General features: G+C 40.2%; 1 protein-coding gene across 1 annotated transcript; it reads right to left on the bottom strand.

Annotated features, from left to right (window-relative positions):
• Window positions 1–103: 103 nt before the first annotated feature.
• Window positions 104–17,553, bottom strand: pik3c2g (phosphatidylinositol-4-phosphate 3-kinase catalytic subunit type 2 gamma). Its single transcript, XM_078257265.1, has 33 exons — window positions 17,448–17,553; window positions 16,503–17,032; window positions 16,279–16,358; window positions 15,655–15,812; window positions 14,935–15,049; window positions 14,703–14,814; window positions 14,215–14,285; window positions 13,987–14,050; window positions 13,661–13,786; window positions 13,335–13,365; window positions 12,615–12,798; window positions 12,330–12,452; window positions 11,863–11,991; window positions 9,324–9,438; window positions 9,096–9,229; window positions 8,725–8,913; window positions 7,156–7,249; window positions 6,805–6,899; window positions 6,303–6,483; window positions 6,066–6,173; window positions 5,860–5,952; window positions 5,432–5,561; window positions 5,191–5,327; window positions 4,904–5,073; window positions 4,585–4,741; window positions 4,363–4,472; window positions 4,084–4,252; window positions 2,934–3,052; window positions 2,714–2,810; window positions 2,559–2,622; window positions 2,294–2,373; window positions 2,019–2,144; window positions 104–1,574 (listed from the first exon to the last, which is right to left on the bottom strand). Exons 2-33 carry the CDS (start codon window positions 16,950–16,952, stop codon window positions 1,422–1,424), a joined length of 4,164 nt encoding a protein of 1,387 aa, XP_078113391.1. The 5' UTR covers window positions 16,953–17,032; window positions 17,448–17,553; the 3' UTR covers window positions 104–1,421.
• Between the last annotated feature and the right edge of the window lie 1,293 nt (window positions 17,554–18,846).

The raw sequence follows: 18,846 nt of genomic DNA, 5'->3' as shown, positions 1-18,846 counted from the left end.
ACAGCTCTCCATATATCACACACACACACACACACACACACACACACGAGAAGCGTGGCTGATGCAGCTACAACAACAAAAGTTTATAAATAAATCAAAAGCATTTCATGTAAATACCAGTTTTATTGTCAGAAAATAGACATGCCTTTTCTCTACTGCAGAGGAGGGGAAAAACCGAAGGCTTCAGCAGGGCTGAAAAGACACTCTAAAGAAGAATACTCTATGCTGGCATCACTCAAGTAGTGGAGAAATCCCTGGAGTAGGATATTAGAGTCATATCACAGAATTAATAATTGATGCAAGTGCAATTATTGTGGTAGAGTTGATCACACATAAGAAGAACTACAAGGCACAGTGTTGTTTTTGGTTTAATCATCTATTTCAAAACAATGGATGTCATTCTTCTATTAGGTCTGAAACTGATGAGTGATGCCAGGAGACATCAATAGTCCATAAGCACTACTATGAAAGAGTAGCAGCCAGCATTTTCTTCCAAGCCTTCCTCCCTGTGAGAGACCCAGCAGGGAAAAATATAAATAGCATTCACAGAAGTATACATTATTGAACCAAATCCAGTGCACGGAAGGCTATTTCTATCGATGTTCATCACTAAATCCTTTAAATAAGTACGGGTCAGCAGGCCTGTCAGGCTGTTTGTGTGTGCTTTTTCAGGGGTATTTCTGTGAGCATGTGAGTGTCTGCCTTGGCGTGTCTGCATATGCATAACTGTGTTTGAATGCCACTGATGGATAAGACAAAGGATGGAGTGAGGGGGAGAGTGTTAACTTAGCCCCTCAGGCCAGAGTTGTCATCCTGCTCACACACTCTCCTCACTCCTCTCCCTCACCCTCCTGCCTCCCGCCTCCAATTCCACTGGTCAAGGACATCCAGTTGACACAGCCAAAAGGGACAAACACACTCAGTCTGAGCAGGTATCAGACAGGCAGCCCCTAACAGCACTATTTCACCTCCTCTTTAATCTGTCACATCGACAGTCTCGACCACACACACTTACAAGGACTGTTTGAGTTAAAGTAAAAAAAACTAAGTGCAAGTGTGATAATAAAAGTAGTTTCTTTCCCTAATACATCATCAAGGCCACATCCAAAAATCTGACAAATTAGCTAATGTCCTTCATTTGATTGACATTTAAAAATAAACACACAGGGTAAATGATGCTTCACACAGTAAACAGTCTCCTTCCCTGAGTCTTGTAACGTCATCCAAATACCCCATCCACTCACAGCTCTGGAGTGAGATTAAGTTGCATCTGATGAATATGTATACATGAGAGTGCACAGTTCCTCTGCTCAGGTGAGTTGGTCTCATTCATACAGTCTGAGAAATCTTTGGATTGATTCTTTCCCTCAGTGTGATTGTACCCCCTGCTGGCAGCAGGCCGACAGTGCAGCTCTCTGAGGTCAGACTGCACAGTTCCCGAGGGGAAACCAGGTCTCCTTGTCAAGCAACTCCTCCTCCAGTCTAATGTTGGTTGCAGCCACGAAAGTCTTCTTGCTCTTCACTGTCACTTCCAGCACCATCCCATACAGTAGTGGGACATAATTGTACTCCAGCTGTGAATAAGAGGCAGATATGTTTAGCTTTCAAACAGCTCTACATTCAGAACATCCATTCATTTGAGGATATTTCTGTTGTACAGTTTAGCTTTTATCTAAGATTTTGGTCAAATGCTTTTTTCCCTTTGCTTCCATTTGGCTCTGCAAAGACACTTCCTCTCAAGAGGTACTGTACATACAAAAATGATAGATTAGATTATAATAAAATAGCATTTATAAATGTTAAATTAATGTTTAGCTTATGTTAGCTCACTGTGGGGCAATGTTGCTCTTACTGAGGTGTATTCCTTTTTTCTTTAGGGAGATTTTCCTTATCTAAATCAAAAGGTCTAAGGATATAGGGTGTCATATGATGTACAACCGTATGATGTATGACGAAAACCAAAGGAACCTGTGACTGTGCTAAATCATGGATAAGGTGTAGGAAGGATGACGTTGTACCAGTTCATTGAAGGTTGGATTGTCATTATTGCGGACCACCTTCGTCTTCTTCTTGGAGCGCTGCTTAGGGTCCGGTCTCAAACGCATGACCACGTAGGCGTCAGGGTTAGAGCCGTTTGCCTGCTTCTGTTGAAAAGAGAAAAAGGGCCAGAAGGGACAGCCTTCACTTGAGCACACACCATAAAGTATTTATAAGAGAGAACACATGCACTATGTATGCTTTCCTCTTGTTAAATGCTACAAACAATGCAATAATAAGAGTAAAGGAAACTCACAATGTTCTTCAGGTGTTTTACCAAGACTGAGAGCTTACAGTCAGAGTAAGAAATGTTGAGCTGGATCTGAGGACGGGCCCCTGCAATAGATCAGTGCATCAGTGCCAGTAAACCACCGCATAACATGTGTTATACTGTACTGTGTATGGACTATCTTTAGAATTCCCTCAAGACGTAGCACTGAATCAATTTTCACATACTAAATATTGCCTTTAGCATGACGTTTTTTAATACACCCCCTTATTATTAAAGAGCAGGAAATTACCTGTCATCACACTTTCTTGGACTATGCTGGGGCCATCCAGAAACAAGCTGCACACATATTCATTCTGCAAGCGACAGAACGAGGCAGGTTTTCAAGTTAGAGCCAGGTATAACAAGAAATCCCAGAGAAATCAACCAGTGATGAGAGAAACTTACTCCCTTGCATGGTCCCTCAAAAAGATCTTTCAGGTATTTATTCAGCAAAGACATCTTTCTGCCCGGGGTGAAGGACAACTTAAACCACCGAGGAAACCTATAAAGGGAGAGAAGTAAAGACATGCATCACATTATGTAATTGTGGAAGAAAATAGCAGTGTTTCAAAATAAAACAGGCATGTGATGTAAGCTGTATGTGTACGTTTTTTTCTTCACTCACTGAGGCAGCATAGTTTCAATGAAGTATTTCTGAAGCTGCTTATGGATCAGCTCAAACTGCCCGAATGTTTTCTCAATGTTCAGAAAACCATCATGAATGGTTACTCTCAGATCATAGATCTGCAAATCAAACAAAACTAATTAGGTTACAGGGTGACTATATTAGGAGAAACCGTTGATATCCCAGGATCCACTTTGAAGCTCCCGGGCAGTTGTTATATCATCCACGTTCTTAAACAGCTGATTCCCAGCTTTCTTTATGAGTGCTCTTTGGTAACTGGCTCGCGCACTTAAAATATCTTTAAAAAAGGCAGCTCAAGGGAAAGTTTACCCTCAAGGATATGCAAAGCATCCCATTATTACAGTTTTTATGGTCTGTCTGTCTTGCGTTAGGAACATTAGATGTATACAACTGAATAAAACTGTAAAGGTAAGCCAGGAATATTTAACAATTTGTTTTTGGACCTGTGCAAACATTTTTGAAAACTAACCCCAGGTCTTAAGTCGGTAATTGCCATCTATGACCTTTTACAGAGCTTTCTATTATAGAAGTGAATCATAACCAATAACTTATGTAACTTAGTTTAACAGTTAATTATTTCCTCTGTTTGAGTTTACATTAAAAAGAATGTGGGGAATAATGAATTTGTGTGCTTATACTGTGCTAACAAAACAACCACTACTAGCACTTAGAAGCAGTGAAAATTAAGAGTTCCCAAATTCTTAAATTAAACGTTAACTGATCCAACTGGGCCAACTCTGCCTCCAAACAGTTAAACCTGACCTCAGGAAGCCTAATCTGATCAAAGAGCAGTGAAATGCCAACAAACGTCAGTAACACTCCTCACTTGACTCTGGGGAGTAAGGGAAAGACTTTCCAAACAAAGCAATGCTGCCTAGAAGGCCATAAGTGACAGAAGACCCAACACACAGTCAGATGAGTGCCAGGGGTTATTCCTCTTAAAAACAAAAACGTGTGAATCTGCTGCCAGTCCCATGTGTTTCAGCTCCCCTAGCTATTCAGATCTAACACAAAGCTCTGTAGTGCAATAGGCAACATTTCTCATTGGCATTTCATTATGTAAATCAACACTGAGGCCATTATTTTCTGTCTGAATAACCAAAGCATGAAGAGCAACATGCAGCCTCACCACATCTTTTCCCCTGACGGTGTATCCCTGGATGACAGCTTCTTGGATGTTGGTGCTGGGAGCAGGGATGCCTTCCCGGGTTCGTGGATCTTGTTTCTTCCCTTGGGCCATGCTGTGTGTCAGGAAGTTAAACTTGACTGCAACACAGCCCATGCTTTCCTTGATCTTCCTACATCAGGAGGGATTCAAACCGTTACTAATCAGATTATTACAGCGACAGAAATCCAATATGGGATATTTTGAAGAATTTGTTTAGTATTTGTTTGTTCATTCAATTACTTTGTAAAGTAGGATGTGGCCTCCAAGTCTGTGTCATGAGGTCTGAGGTTTCTCTGGACATATTGCAGGTCATTAGAGTCCTTCAGTTCTGGCATTCTTGCACTTAGCATCTGGAAACCACATTCACATCATGAATGAAAAAGTGTATTATGTAATATTATCTATTCTCAGATATAGCTAAGAGATTGTTACTGTGATGATGCTATTCAGTAAAGGTCTTACCAGCTCCAACAAACTGAGTATCAGTGCAGAGCGCTCTCGGATTATGTTGTAGGCTTCACAGCAGAGCTCAACGAAGCGATGCAAGCGCTGAGGCTTCTGCCCCCCGCCTGTGATGAAGTGCTGCATCTCGGATGTAAAGATGAATGGTGATCGATCCCTGTCATTGCAAAAAAAAAAAAAAAAAAGAGCAAGGGGAAGGTTCTTGTTCATTAACAATATTAGTCTTTGATTTTATAACTTTTCTATAACTCCTTGCTGCCCAAACGCAAACGCCACTCTTTTCGCTTTCAAAACAATGCTTGACTTATTATTTACTTGCCTTTTAAAGCTTCCGAACTTCTGTGCATTGCCCATAATCTTGCCAAAGTCGATGTGAAACATGTGTCCACTGTGTCTCAACATGATGTTGTCATTGTGGCGGTCACAGATCCCCAGGATGAAGGTGGCCACGCACCACCCTGCACATGAGTGGATGAAGTTCATAACAGCCTGCACATACACAACAGCAGAGTGTTACGCAATGCAACAAGCAAAAACAAATCTTCAAGTGTATGGTAAAGCATACAGTAATGGTTAAGTCATAAAAGATGCTGTAGTAGTTGTAACCTTCTCATAGTCCTCCTTAGTTTTGTTCCACATGTGGAACCATTTCTCTAATGTGTCTTCTCGAAGGGTGCCACCCAGACCCCACTCCTGCTGAATCTTGCCCAGGGTCACTGCCTCTGGAACCACTTCCACCAGGCCTGGCGACCACATAGAATATACGTGGAAAAACATAAATTCACAGCTGCAGAGATATAAGACAAAGGAAATATTATTGTGCATTCAAAAACACAAATAAACTGACCCTGAGCTCGCCCTGTAGAAAGACACCTGTAGGTGATCATTCGCAGGTCCAGCCCGTGCTGGAGCCAAACCCTGTCCATCACACGGACTATCTGAAGTACCAACATGTCCTGACGCAGGTTATCTCCTGTCTGAACACATTTAACTGAGTGATGAAAACTGTTTACTAGAAGGTTGTTTTTTTTTGACCCAGCAAGACTAAGTGGCATGTATCCCCTTTGTGTAGAGCTGTTGTTCAAGCTACAGTGGAATTATATAGCAAATTTGGGGCGTTGATTATGCTACCAACCAAATCTCACAAATGTGCACATCCTCACAAACACATGACATTCAACCTCAAAGAAAAAAGTAAGAAAAATTGAGGATAAGAATATTAAGTTTTTTAATGATGCCTAGTGTGGATCAATTAAGCAACATATTATTGCAAACCTTGCAGATGACACTGATGTTCTTGGCCAGAGGGTCAGAGCAGATAAATGAGATCCCCAGAGGGGCAGCATTGGAGTTGTAGAACTTACAGGCCTGTAGGTAACATAACAAAAGGGGTAAACACTCCTCCAAAATGGTATACAACTGTGTGTATATTATATTTCAGTCATGATATAAGGGTGTCATTTGTTGTATAATGTTCTTACATCCACGTCCAATGCCTTTACATGGACTGCAGGATCCAGTGGCAGACAGCAGCTGATCCCATCTCTGAAGAACTCATCAATCTTCCACTTTTCTTTGTTCAAAACAGTCTGCAGAGAAACACATAAAATGAAAGAACTAACAAACGAAATACATGACAATGAAGCATGATGAGCCAATGAGTGAGTTAGTGAGTGAGTAAATTAATAAATGGGTAGATAATAGATGTGTTTACAGACCTTACGTCGAGCCTTATCGGCAGTGCAAACCTTCTCAGCCACTTGTACAAGCACAGACACCAGGCGGGTTTCATGCTCCAGCTCCTGCCTCAGTGCCCGGCCACAACAGTGCCGCAGGGCAGCCTGAACCTTACTGAACCAACTCTGGTAGTAAGGGTCAGTGTGAGCATCCTCTAGCAGCCTGCCAGAATATGAAACAATGAATGATACAACTTTACTGTACATACTGCAGTGAAAAATACTGAGCATCAAAACAATGGAGCAATGATAAACACAAATATCAAAGCATTTTTGCATAAAGTGATTTTATCTCACATGTATTCCTATTCACAACATTACTGCTGATTACATCATCGCAAATAACTCATTTCATTTGTAAAACTAGAGATTTAATTTCACTTTCATTAGGTTGTCAACATTTTCAGGTGAATGAAACAACAATGGTGTTAGCAGTAATCCAAAACTACATTCCCTCAGTTTGATGTCTGACTCTGCTGCTTACCAGAAGAGTTGCTGAGCAATCCGTATGTTCTTCAGTGATCTCTCCAACAGCAGCATCACCAGAGGTCCATCCAACTCCCACTCACTCTTCAGAGCCTGCAGCACAGGATGAATGATCAAGCTACCACCAAACCACTGAGGAATCTACAGAGTGTGCCAACTACAGTATTCTCATATCTAAAATCTAATGGCTTAAACTAATTGGCCAACACTGGCTTGGTCTTTAAGTACTGACCTCTAAAGACACAAACACAGAAAAGATGAGGAGGAGATGAATGTGAGGTGTACAACATTTTTACTGTATTTTGTCACTCAAGAGTGTGTACAGTAATAATGGTGTGTGTGCGCTTACCTGGACCAACTGTGGCAGAAAAACCTCCAGCTCTCCATCTGGTATCTGTTCAAAGTACTGAACTGCAGCACTCCGCACAGTCTGATCATGAAAACTGAAAAAGATATAGAAAGTCACCAAACAAGACTAATGGAAGCCTGAATCATGGTTGTGATCACAAATGTCATTTTGGGCCCCAGGGGCCCGTTTCAGAAATTAGGTTTAGTGAAAACTCTGAGTTTGTTAACCCTGAGATGAGGGAAACTCTGGGTTTACTGTTTCAGAAAGGGAGGTAGCTCAAACCTGAGAGAGAGGGGTAACTCCAGCCTGTTTCAGAAAGAGAGGTAACTTAACCTCAGAGTCAGTCACTAATGCTAACTAAATCTGTGAACCTACCCTGGTGGGGAGCAGGTTTTCTTCAATTAACATTGAGTTTCTCTCAGTCTCCTCCCTCTGACACAGCGCTCTTTCATTTCCTCATTCATTCAGTCTGTATCAGGCACATCCACCAGTTTTCACTAGTAATATTATACTTGTGATTAAACATGAAATGAATACACTATATTGGAACTTTGACTCAAGCAGCAATTTTCTCCCACGCCAATTCTCGCTCTTTTGCAGCAGCAGCTGTGTTGCTTTTTTTACGAAATATATGTTCAAACTTGCTGTATGTGCACATATGGGATAAGTACGGCGACAGTTTTTTTGTGGTTGTTGCCATGGTGAATCGTAGTATCATGGCTCCATTCATGCTGCCTTTTTATAGTGGTGATGCACGCGCTTAACTCTGAGTGAACCTACTCTGAGTTGTTTGAACCAACTCAAATCAGCTGTTCTGGAACCAAAAAATCTGAGTTTTTCATCTCAGGGTAAATCAACTAAGAGTTCAGGGTTAGACTCAGTTTGTTAAACCTCCTTCCCTCCTTCTGCTTGTCTTGTGTTTATTGGGCCTGCAAAACCACATTCAAAGAATGATTTATTAAGAAAATATCCAAGATAATATCACAGAGCGCATCATACATTCCATGATGAGAGTGTTTAAGTCATCAGCTAATACAAGTACTGTTTGATGCAATAGTGGTATATAAAACACTAAGATGATTGTTGAGTGTGGCCAGCTCTTTACTGCACCTTCTCCAAAGAAGTCTTTTTTCTTTTTCAGTGGAATTCGTTATTCTTAATAATTATTATTATTATTATTTTGTTTTTTAGAGACTTTCCACCTTTTTTTAATTTAGCCCGTTAGAAAAGGACTGAAGCAGCAAGAGGAATCTGATCTCTTTTGTGGAAATAAATGAGAATATTAAACCTACCTGGTCATATTCTGCTGCCTTCAGGACGTACTGTTGCTATGCTCTACCTGCCTGTAAAACTGATCAGCCTTTATCCCCTTTCTCGGTTATATATATATATATATATATATATATATATATATATATATATATATATATATATAGTGTAACAGAAACACATTACCAAAAAAACATCAAAACAAGCCTTTCTCCATGTGTTGTACGCTATACATTTCTGCTGTTCCTTGCAGCTGATGATTGTGTCCATGTTTCTGTATGTAAACCAAGTGTAAACTACCTGTCACTGAGCAGGAAGAGGGCCTCCTCAGGTAGATGGATTGGCCAGTTCTCTACAACAGTATAGATTTCTGTCAAGTTCTCAGGCTGCCACTGGGGGGCTCCACCCAGCAGCAGGTGGAGGAACGTACAAGCTTTGTCACTGCAGTGACGCTTACTCCAGAGGAAAGCCTTCTCATTTTGTGTTAGACTGGGGAAAGAGAGACAATTTTAGGTGTTTCGGGATACACACGGCGAGAGAAAACAAGGGAATAGAAATCTCCCTTTAGAAATGAAAAAAATACGTATGTCCAAAAATATAAAACTTTGAATGCAGCACATATACATGTACAGTAGTTCATAATATAATGGGTTTTATTTTCTTCTACTCACAAGCAGAGACAGTGCTTCTTAGAGACTTCTAACATTTTCTTTTGCAATTCCTCACATGGCTGAGTAAATATGAATGAATGAGGGAGGGCGATGGGCCTCTGATACTTCCACTCAAAATGATCTTGAAACTCCAGCTGGGGAAAGGTGGAATGATGAATGATTGAGCAGGAAATGTGGTGTCTTTTGTGTTTTGATCAACAGGGGGCAGAGTTGTCCAGTGTTACTGACCTGCAGTATGACCCCGACAGCTTGTCTGTGGCTGTCAAACAGGGCAGGGGAGGGAGGAGCAGGCAGCTCGGCCAGTGTAGACATACTGAGCAGAACGGTGCCCATTACCAGAGTCCTAGACACACAAAGTGCACATACTATATGTCAGTAATTATAACATTACAATTGTTATACGAAGTTGATGAAATGTACATGAAGTACTGTACAAGAAAATAATATATTAGAAGTAATAACCTTTATTTAAATGAATATAGCACTTAGAAGTAGAATTTATTGATATGCAAAATCAAATTACCCTTTAAGAAAATAACATAAGCAACACTAAGTGATTTAAATTACTGACTTAGCAATTCTTAAGGCAGGATTAACATTGTCCTCTTTAGTTGTTAGTCTTCATGACATTCAAGGGGCCTGAGCTGTGCTCTACGTGACATACAGTCAGGTCCATAAATATTGGGACATCGACACAATTCTAATCTTTTTGGCTCTATACACCACCACAATGGAGTTGAAATGAAACGAACAAGATGTGCTTTAACTGCAGACTTTCAGCTTTAATTTGAGGGTATTTACATCCAAATCAGGTGAACGGTGTAGGAATTACAACAGTTTGTATATGTGCCTCCCACTTTTTAAGGGACCAAAAGTAATGGGACAATTGGCTGCTCAGCTGTTCCATGGCCAGGTGTGTGTGTTATTCCCTCATTATCCCATTTACAAGGAGCAGATAAAGGTCCAGAGTTCATTTCAAGTGTGCTATTTGCATTTGGAATCTGTTGCTGTCAACTCTCAATATGAGATCCAAAGAGCTGTCACTATCAGTGAAGCAAGCCATCATTAGGCTGAAAAATCTAAACAAACCCATCAGAGAGATAGCAAAAACATTAGGTGTGGCCAAATCAACTGTTTGGAACATTCTCAAAAAGAAAGAACGCACCGGTGAGCTCAGCAACACCAAAAGACCCGGAAGACCACGGGAAACAACTGTGGTGGATGACCGAAGACTACTTTCCCTGGTGAAGAAAACACCCTTCACAACAGTTGGCCAGATCAAGAACACTCTCCAGGAGGTAGGTGTATGTGTGTCAAAGTCAACAATCAAGAGAAGACTTCACCAGAGTGAATACAGAGGGTTCACTACAAGATGTAAACCATTGGTGAGATTCAAAAACAGGAAGGCCAGATTAGAGTTTGCCAAACATCTAAAAAAGCCTTCACATTTCTGGAACAACATCCTATGGACAGATGAGACAAAGATCAACTTGTACCAGAGTGATGGGAAGAGAAGAGTATGGAGAAGGAAAGGAACTGCTCATGATCCAAAGCATACCACCTCATCAGTGAAGTATGGTGGTGGTAGTGTCATGGCGTGGGCATGTATGGCTGCCAATGGAACTGGTTCTCTTGTATTTATTGATGATGTGACTGCTGACAAAAGCAGCAGGATGAATTCTGAAGTGTTTCGGGCAATATTATCTGCTCATATTCAGCCAAATGCTTCAGAACTCATTGGACGGCGCTTCACAGTGCAGATGGACAATGACCCGAAGCATACTGCGAAAGCAACCAAAGAGTCTTTTAAGGGAAAGAAGTGGAATGTTATGCAATGGCCAAGTCAATCACCTGACCTGAATCCGATTGAGCATGCATTTCACTTGCTGAAGACAAAACTGAAGGGAAAATGCCCCAAGAACAAGCAGGAACTGAAGACAGTTGCAGTAGAGGCCTGGCAGAGCATCACCAGGGATGAAACCCAGCGTCTGGTGATGTCTATGCGTTCCAGACTTCAGGCTGGAATTGAATGCAAAGGATTTGCAACCAAGTATACCACCTCATCAGTGAAAGTTTGATTTATGATTGTTAATCTGTCCCATTACTTTTGGTCCCTTAAAAAGTGGGAGGCACATATACAAACTGTTGTAATTCCTACACCGTTCACCTGATTTGGATGTAAATACCCTCAAATTGAAGCTGAAAGTCTGCAGTTAAAGCACATCTTGTTCGTTTCATTTCAACTCCATTGTGGTGGTGTATAGAGCCAAAAAGATTAGAATTGTGTCGATGTCCCAATATTTATGGACCTGACTGTAGAAGTATGATTATAATATATGGGAACAAATAGAGACAATAAAGAAAATGTTACTCTATAGATGTTTTGTGGTAAGAAAAGAGTTGCAGCAGTTAAAAGAATTAATGATCTTTCCATAAGTGTAAAAGATAAAAGTGACTGAAATTTTAATTAATTTCTCTTTTTTAAACGTCATTTGAAAAATTTGTTAAAAGTGCACTTTGCCAATCTTATAAAAAGAAGATGTATGGCCGTGACTTGTGTCTCACAAGAAGTGGTCCAATTAAACATTTAGCACTCATTCAGCGTGCATAAAACAGCACTGAGCTGCAATCAAGAATTTAACTCCCTCCACTTCCCTAGCCTCTTCCTGTTTTATCATTTACAAATGTGAATTTGGCATTTTAAACTGGTCCAAAAGTGAATACAAAAACTTTACAAAAGATGGTTTAAATGTCATAGATAACCTACCTGTCGCTGTAAAGAGGTAGTACAGCCCAGCCTAAAAGCTCAGGGCCCTTGCCTCGCTTGGAGCCCTTGAGGCAAAACGTCAACATGCACTCATATGGCAGCTGATTTACTGGAACAGGGAACACCATCCTAAAATCAAAAACATACAGTCATAATAATTTTCTTTTAATTTTTCCTCAGTCATCCATTTACTTATGTTATTTCTTAAATCTTTTCACTTGCTCTTCTTTCTTTATAATTTTCTACTACTCAAATCTGTATTGAAATGAACTGATTAGGATTTTATACACACACACTTATGATGGCACAACAGACCAGTACAAAAAGAGCCTGGATCAGATTGTCACTTAAAGAAGCAAGGACAGTAAGTACGTCTGACAATGTAATTTAATTATTGTGTGAATAAGGAAGTTGAATGTGATAAAATAACCTTTACAGAAGGAGAATCTACAAGATGTTGCGCTTACATGCGGTTACACTGGATCTTGTTTCCGTATGACAAGACGGTGCTGATATTTTCAGAAATTCCTGTGTCACTGATCTTTGTTCCTCCGTATGTCAACTCACAGGAAACAGAGAAGCACTCATAACTAAAAATAATGGAGGAAAGGGAAAGCAATAAACATTGCTTATAAGGGATGTGGTCAACATTTGTATCTGTGTACACTTATTTGTGTATCAGTACTGTATGTGTGCACATACACGTATCAAAATGACTGTGTGTTTGTATGCGACTATAAATACACACATACTTGTTCAACCAGGTGGGTTGTAGTTGGTAGAGAGCGGAGACTTTGAATTGGAGAATTTCAGTGTTGTCATCAACATCAAGTATTTGCACGTTGCTCGTTAGCTCCTGACCTCTGAAGTCAGACTGGAAGTTGTCAAAAAAGATCTGCAGCACTTTAAGCAGCGCCCTGTGGAGCATGAGCATGGCTGGAATATAAAGAATAAACGTAAGTTTAGATAAAAATGTTAATATACCAAAGAGGTAACACTTTAAGTTTTACTGTTTAGCATTAATAAGTAGTACACACATTTAATAAATGTTTATAATACACTATAATGTAGTTATAAGCAGACAGACAATTTTAAGTGCTTATTAATGTACAGCATTTGTCAACAAGTACTTCTAACTTTTTCTATGAAGACATATTTTATATCATAAAACTTTTACTTTGTTGTCATTCATTATCTGTTAAAACACCAGCCTCCTCTTATGGGTGGCCACAGGAGGAGTTATAGTACAAATATGTCAATAAACACTTATATTTGCTTACAACTACATTACGGTGTGTTATAGCCTAACCCATTTATTACATGTGTCATATTTGAGGGCACTCACACAGTGGATATTTCACATTCAAAATAAATAAAGACAAACAAATGGGTAACCCAGTTTCTTTATTAAATAAAAAGGCCAAGTGCCGAATAATCCACACACCCACTATAATTGAGTAACAGCTCCTCACCAGTTTCACACTCAGACATCTCATCATGACTCTGTAAAAAAGATAAGGAAACAAAGCTTTGTATTGTTCAGAAGAATGAGGAGGTATTCTTTTCTTCCACAACACATTGTTTGGTGCACTGCAGTTTCACAATACCAGAGGCATGGTAACGTAAAAAAAAAAAAAAGAAAAGAAGAAAGAAAAAGTAGTTTGAAGCAGAATTCAAATGTGATAACACAGGACAACGGCAAAGGGCTCAGTGCAAGTGATTGCACTGTAGGTTTATACTGAATATGGCCCTTTATCACATGAGGAGTTTTACAAATGTACAGTATGTGATATCCTACCAGAGGTATGGGATTGATTCTGTTGAGCCTGCCAATAGTGTCCTCCAGCTCCTGACACGACAGCCCACACAGAAGATTGCTGATGGTGCGAACACGGCCCACAAGCACATTAACGTTCATCTCAGACTGCAGACACGATGAGATCAGACCCAAGTAAGAAAAATAGCAGAAAGTCAGCTTAGGAGACATCACTCCTACTGATACATCCGAGTTATCCTGAGGTGGTGAACCCCAGTTAAAATAAATGCAAAGAATCACAATCAAATACTGTTGGATATGTGTGTGAGAGAAATAAACATCACACTGGTTTTCCTCTCTTTACTGACCTTATTTCTCATCAGCTCTGTCACCTCTCTGTTGTAGCTACTGAGCACATCCTGCAGGCTCAACCTGAGAGAACGAAACGTATCACAAAGTGGCAGTGAACCATAAAGCAAAGCTACCATTCCTTTTGTTTTCTACAGACAGACACTGGTTGACACATGACCCACTGAACAGTTGTTGTTGTTATTGAAGCCATTTCCCTGCTGAAGCTGAGGTAGGATGCATCTTACTTGCAGGTGTTGAAAACGCAGACAGGACGCAGGAACTGGTACAGCTGGCATGTGGTTCGGTCGTCCTCCCCCTCAGAGAAGAAAACACAGGTTGAAACCCTGATTGATGCATAGGATTGCGGCAGTTCATTGAGTAGTGTTTTTGAATAACCTCAATCTCATATATAATTTATATAAAGCATGCAGAGTCATTAAATGGCAGTGGGTTTTGACTAAGGATATAATGCAAGAATAAATCTAAGGATACATCAGGTTCACCTTTATTCTATTTAATTGTGGCTGCTAAATGCCATCAGCCATGATGTCATGTGTAAATAGACCAAAGTCAAGAACACAGGGTGGAGGTTTTTCCAGCAACCATAGACCTGATAATAACAAGTTGGCAAAGGGCCAGGCACAGGTCTTTCAAGACTGAAGATAGGCCACCCCTTCTTGGTAAATAATCTACACTGTAGGTGGGAACAGAGGAGGAGTTTGAACTGACTTACATCTCTGCCCAGACGATGTTTGAGGTTGTTCATGTGGAGCAGCCGGAGGGGGACTACTAATTTAAACTTGTAGTAGATCTGAATAGTCTCATGCATGCCCAGCAGCTCTTCACTAAGGAGAGATCACCAAATTAAACAATCAATGTGGAAACACATCATGTTTGAAAAGAACATCACAGACTAGAACCTCACAGCTCATAGGTAAATGTTCATTTCTGGATTAGTGACTTACTTTTGGAGATACTCATCAGAGTCGCACAATTTCAAATAATGTTGCCCACTTGTGCTGGGAGGTTGGTCCAGCAGCTTAAAGATTTCATCTATCAGACTCTTCACTGTCCTGTTCACTGAACAAAAGATTAGAGTTCAGAGTCCAAACACTTCTGCCAACATCTGCAGAAACTGAAGAATGAACGAGAGTGTCCTCTGCGAGACTGTAGTGCATAACAAACATGCATTGGGGGAGTATTTCCCTTTTCTGCTACTTTATAATTTTATAATAATATTTACTCCACTACATTTATCTGACCGCTGAAGTACATACATACAAGTCCACACAGGTGTTTTAGTTATGAGGCTGATTAGACCTGTGCAGGCTGAATTTATATGGAGGTCACCATGTACTAATAAGAATGACAGAGATTTAAATGGGCACGCAACTAAACTTACAAACAACTAAATTTACAGGGCAGCCCCTGAAGTCCCAAAAATATACTTTCTTTTTTCCAAGATAAAAAAAAAATAAAATGTTTGGGACCTTGGGAGCTCCAGAATTTAATACTCTAAAAAGGGGCCACAATCAGTTCTTTTGTTTTCAATACTTTAAGTATATATTGCGGACTCATTATTTTGATTATTATTTTTAGGTGTGACATCATCAAATGAAAGACAGCCTTCTAAACTACAGTGATTGTACGTATTTTGACTGTGGTACAGTGTTGGTTAATCTTACCTGTGGTGGGGAAGGGGAGCTGGTGATTGTCCCACTCCGTGGCCACGCTGACACTCACCTCCACCTGCTGCAGCAGTGCAGGGTGGATTTGTAACACTCGACTCCATACCACACCTGAGTTATAAACGCTGTCCGTGTGCCTGTACCGTGACATTAGCCTGCCAGAGACGGTAAGGAAAAACAGGTTGCCAGAGAGAAAAAGCAAGTATGATGACAGAGATGTTCTTTGCCTAAACTTCGTATGAACACGATTCATTTCAGCTCACAGAAGGAACAAAAATACTGTTGAGTTGAAAGAAATAAAGAAAAAGCAGAAATCATGTTTCTGTCAGTAGCCTATATTAAAATAAATCACATATAAAAGAACATTTTGGAAAAAAATCATGTGGAGATTATTTTTACTACAACTTTGTAGAATCCAGCAATAAAAAAAACTTTAAAGTTCTGTAATGTTTTTTGTTTTATCCGACATTGTGAGAGTTAATGTGTCATTAAGGGGGACATTTTAAACAAATTAATTTCACTGTATTTTATATTTATCTCATGTACATGCCAAATAGATAATTGAAAAACACGTTTAACTACTTTAAGTATATAGGAACTAAGTTGTATGCACTCCCTCACTTGGAAGTTGCAGCACAAAAAGAAGCCAGCCTCTTGGTGCTGCCTTGTGGAGTGTCTATTAGTGTGATGGCCCAAGGATTCTATGATGTGAAGAAAAAAAAAAAGACTTATTACACACTGAGGCCTTTACTCTGATTTTGCCCATTTTTAATTTGAGTCATTTGATTTAATCACAAAAAGAAGCTTTTGTCTTCGCCCAGACAGAAACTACAAGAGATACTCACATGATTGTCTATTTCTGTCCTGGAACGATTAAGTTTGTGAGCGGGCTCAGTGAAGTCACAGGAAAGCTGCGTATTGATGTTGCGGAGGGGTACTCGTTTCCTGGGGGGAACAGGAGGGGGTGCTTGGCCTTGCCTACATGGTAAACATGCACTAGGAAGCCTGGTTCTGAGTAAAGGGAGAGGGCGACGCACTGGGGGAGGCCCATTTGTGCTTTGGTGCTCTGTACTCCCAGGACCTCCTCCTCCTCCATCACCCCAGAGATTGCCTGGGGGGTTGGGTTGGGATATGATCCCAGTCAAGGTGGACTCGTACAAATGAGTCTCATTATCTTCAGGAGAGATTTCATAAATGTGCATTCCAGCTAGATCCTCAGTAAGAGAAATGGGTAGGTCAACGACGCTTGCATCTTGGCTCTGGATTGTTCCATTTCGCTTTTGATAAGGATCCATCACATTTTAGGAAGTCGTACAAGTCCTCCTGTTTCACACTCTTAAAACGTCCTCACTTCATAGCACAGCAGAATACAGAACTATGTGTAATTAAAACAATAATGAAAAACAGAATTAGGAATTAATCACATACGTGTATGAGACTTATTGCAGGCAGAGCAGGTACGCTGTTTTATGACTGGAGTCTAACTGAACCTGCAGGTTAACGCTAATTATTAACAAGCTTTCAAATCTTAATAGGAAATCTACCGGTGCGCGCCAATACCTCTATGGCACACACACTTGTGTTAGTCTTCAACGGTAAGACCATCATCATTACATGAGTTAAATATTAAAACTCCGTTTCGTCAAAACTGTATAATTCATTCAATACAAAACAGACTTGTCACATTACTAAGGATCTCACATATATAGCATATTCAGAGTTGAGAACTTTAGATCAGCTCCAAATACCAAATTGCAAAGTATTGTGAACTTTTGTTGTTGGCAACTTACCATCAAAGCTGTGTTAACTGTGTCCCTGTAAACCCATCCTGTGTCGACGAGGTGTGCCTGACTGAAGCCATGCTAAGCTAGTTGGACCTGAACAAGAGTTGGAAAGCTTCCTATCCGTGTTCCCTCACCCCTCCCACTGTCCCTCCCCTCCTCCCCCTTTCCTGCAACCCACAACAACTTTCCCTCTGCTGGAGGAAAAAGAACATCACGTGTGTATTACTGTGGTTGTTGATGTAAATTAGTTTCAAAATCAAATGTACAAAACAATCCAGATACATTTAAAGTTATTATTTATTTTAAGTACAATTTTGACCCTTATTAAAGCAATTAACACAATATATTCATACCACTGTGCAGTAATTACTACAGTACTGGAAACATTGTTTTTTAAACTTGTATGTACTATACAAATCTATCCATTTCATACCATCCTTTTACAGAGACTGGAACATTTAGTTGGCATTAAAGGAATCACACTAAGCTGGTTTAAGTCCTATTTCTCTGATCGATCTCAATTTATCAATATCAACGATAAATCCTCCAAGTACGCTAAAGTTAGCCATGGTGTTCCTCAAGACTCAGTGCTTGGACCAATTCTTTTCTCCTTGTATATGCTTCCTCTAGGCAATATTATTAGGAAACACTCAATTAAACTTTCACTGTTATACGGATGACACCCAATTATACTTATCAATCAAGCCAGACGAAACCAGTCAGTTAGCCAAACTTCAAGTATGCATTAGAGATATCAAATCATGGATGACCTACAATTTCCTGATGTTAAACTCAAATAAAACTGAAGTTATTGTGCTGGGCCCTAAACACCTCCGAACATCATTATCCCAAGATATAATTACTCTAGATGGCATTGCCATGGCCTCCAGCACTACTGTCAGAAATCTAGGAGTTATTTTTGATCAGGATATATCCTTTAACGCCCACTTAAAACAAACCTCTAGAACAGCCTTTTTTCACATTCGTAACATCGCCAGAATTAGGAACATCCTGTCTCAAAACAATGCTGAAAAACTAGTCCATGCATTTGTTACTTCCAGGCTGGACTATTGCAATTCCCTATTATCAGGATGCTCAAATAAAACTCTTAGGACTCTCCAGCTGATCCAGAATGCTGCACCGCGTGTTCTGACAAGAACTAAGAGGGGAGATCATATTTCTCCTGTGTTGGCTTCTCTGCATTGGCTTCCTGTAAAATCCTTCTCCTGACCTACAAAGCTCTAAATGGTCAAGCACCATCATATCTTGAAGAGCTCTTAGTACCTTATTGTCCCACTAGAGCACTGCGCTCCCAGAATGCAGAGTTACTTGTGGTTCCTAGAGTCTCTAAAAGACACCCTTACGCCCTGCTGTGCTCTACGACACCATGAACTATTATAACTAT

The sequence above is a fragment of the Sander vitreus genome, chromosome 8 (assembly GCF_031162955.1).
Source record: "Sander vitreus isolate 19-12246 chromosome 8, sanVit1, whole genome shotgun sequence".
In the NCBI taxonomy this organism is placed as follows: domain Eukaryota; kingdom Metazoa; phylum Chordata; class Actinopteri; order Perciformes; family Percidae; genus Sander; species Sander vitreus.
This window is presented reverse-complemented; position numbering and strand designations above follow the sequence as displayed.

Coding starts and splice junctions, on each gene's coding strand:
- pik3c2g (XM_078257265.1), bottom strand. CDS start 16,952: ATGGATCCTTATCAAAAGCGAAATGGAACAATCCAGAGCCAAGATGCA. Junction 16,359..16,502: donor GGACAGAAATAGACAATCAT/GTGAGTATCTCT, acceptor TTCACATCATAG/AATCCTTGGGCCATCACACT. Junction 8,914..9,095: donor AAGAAGCACTGTCTCTGCTT/GTGAGTAGAAGA, acceptor CTCTTTCCCCAG/TCTAACACAAAATGAGAAGG.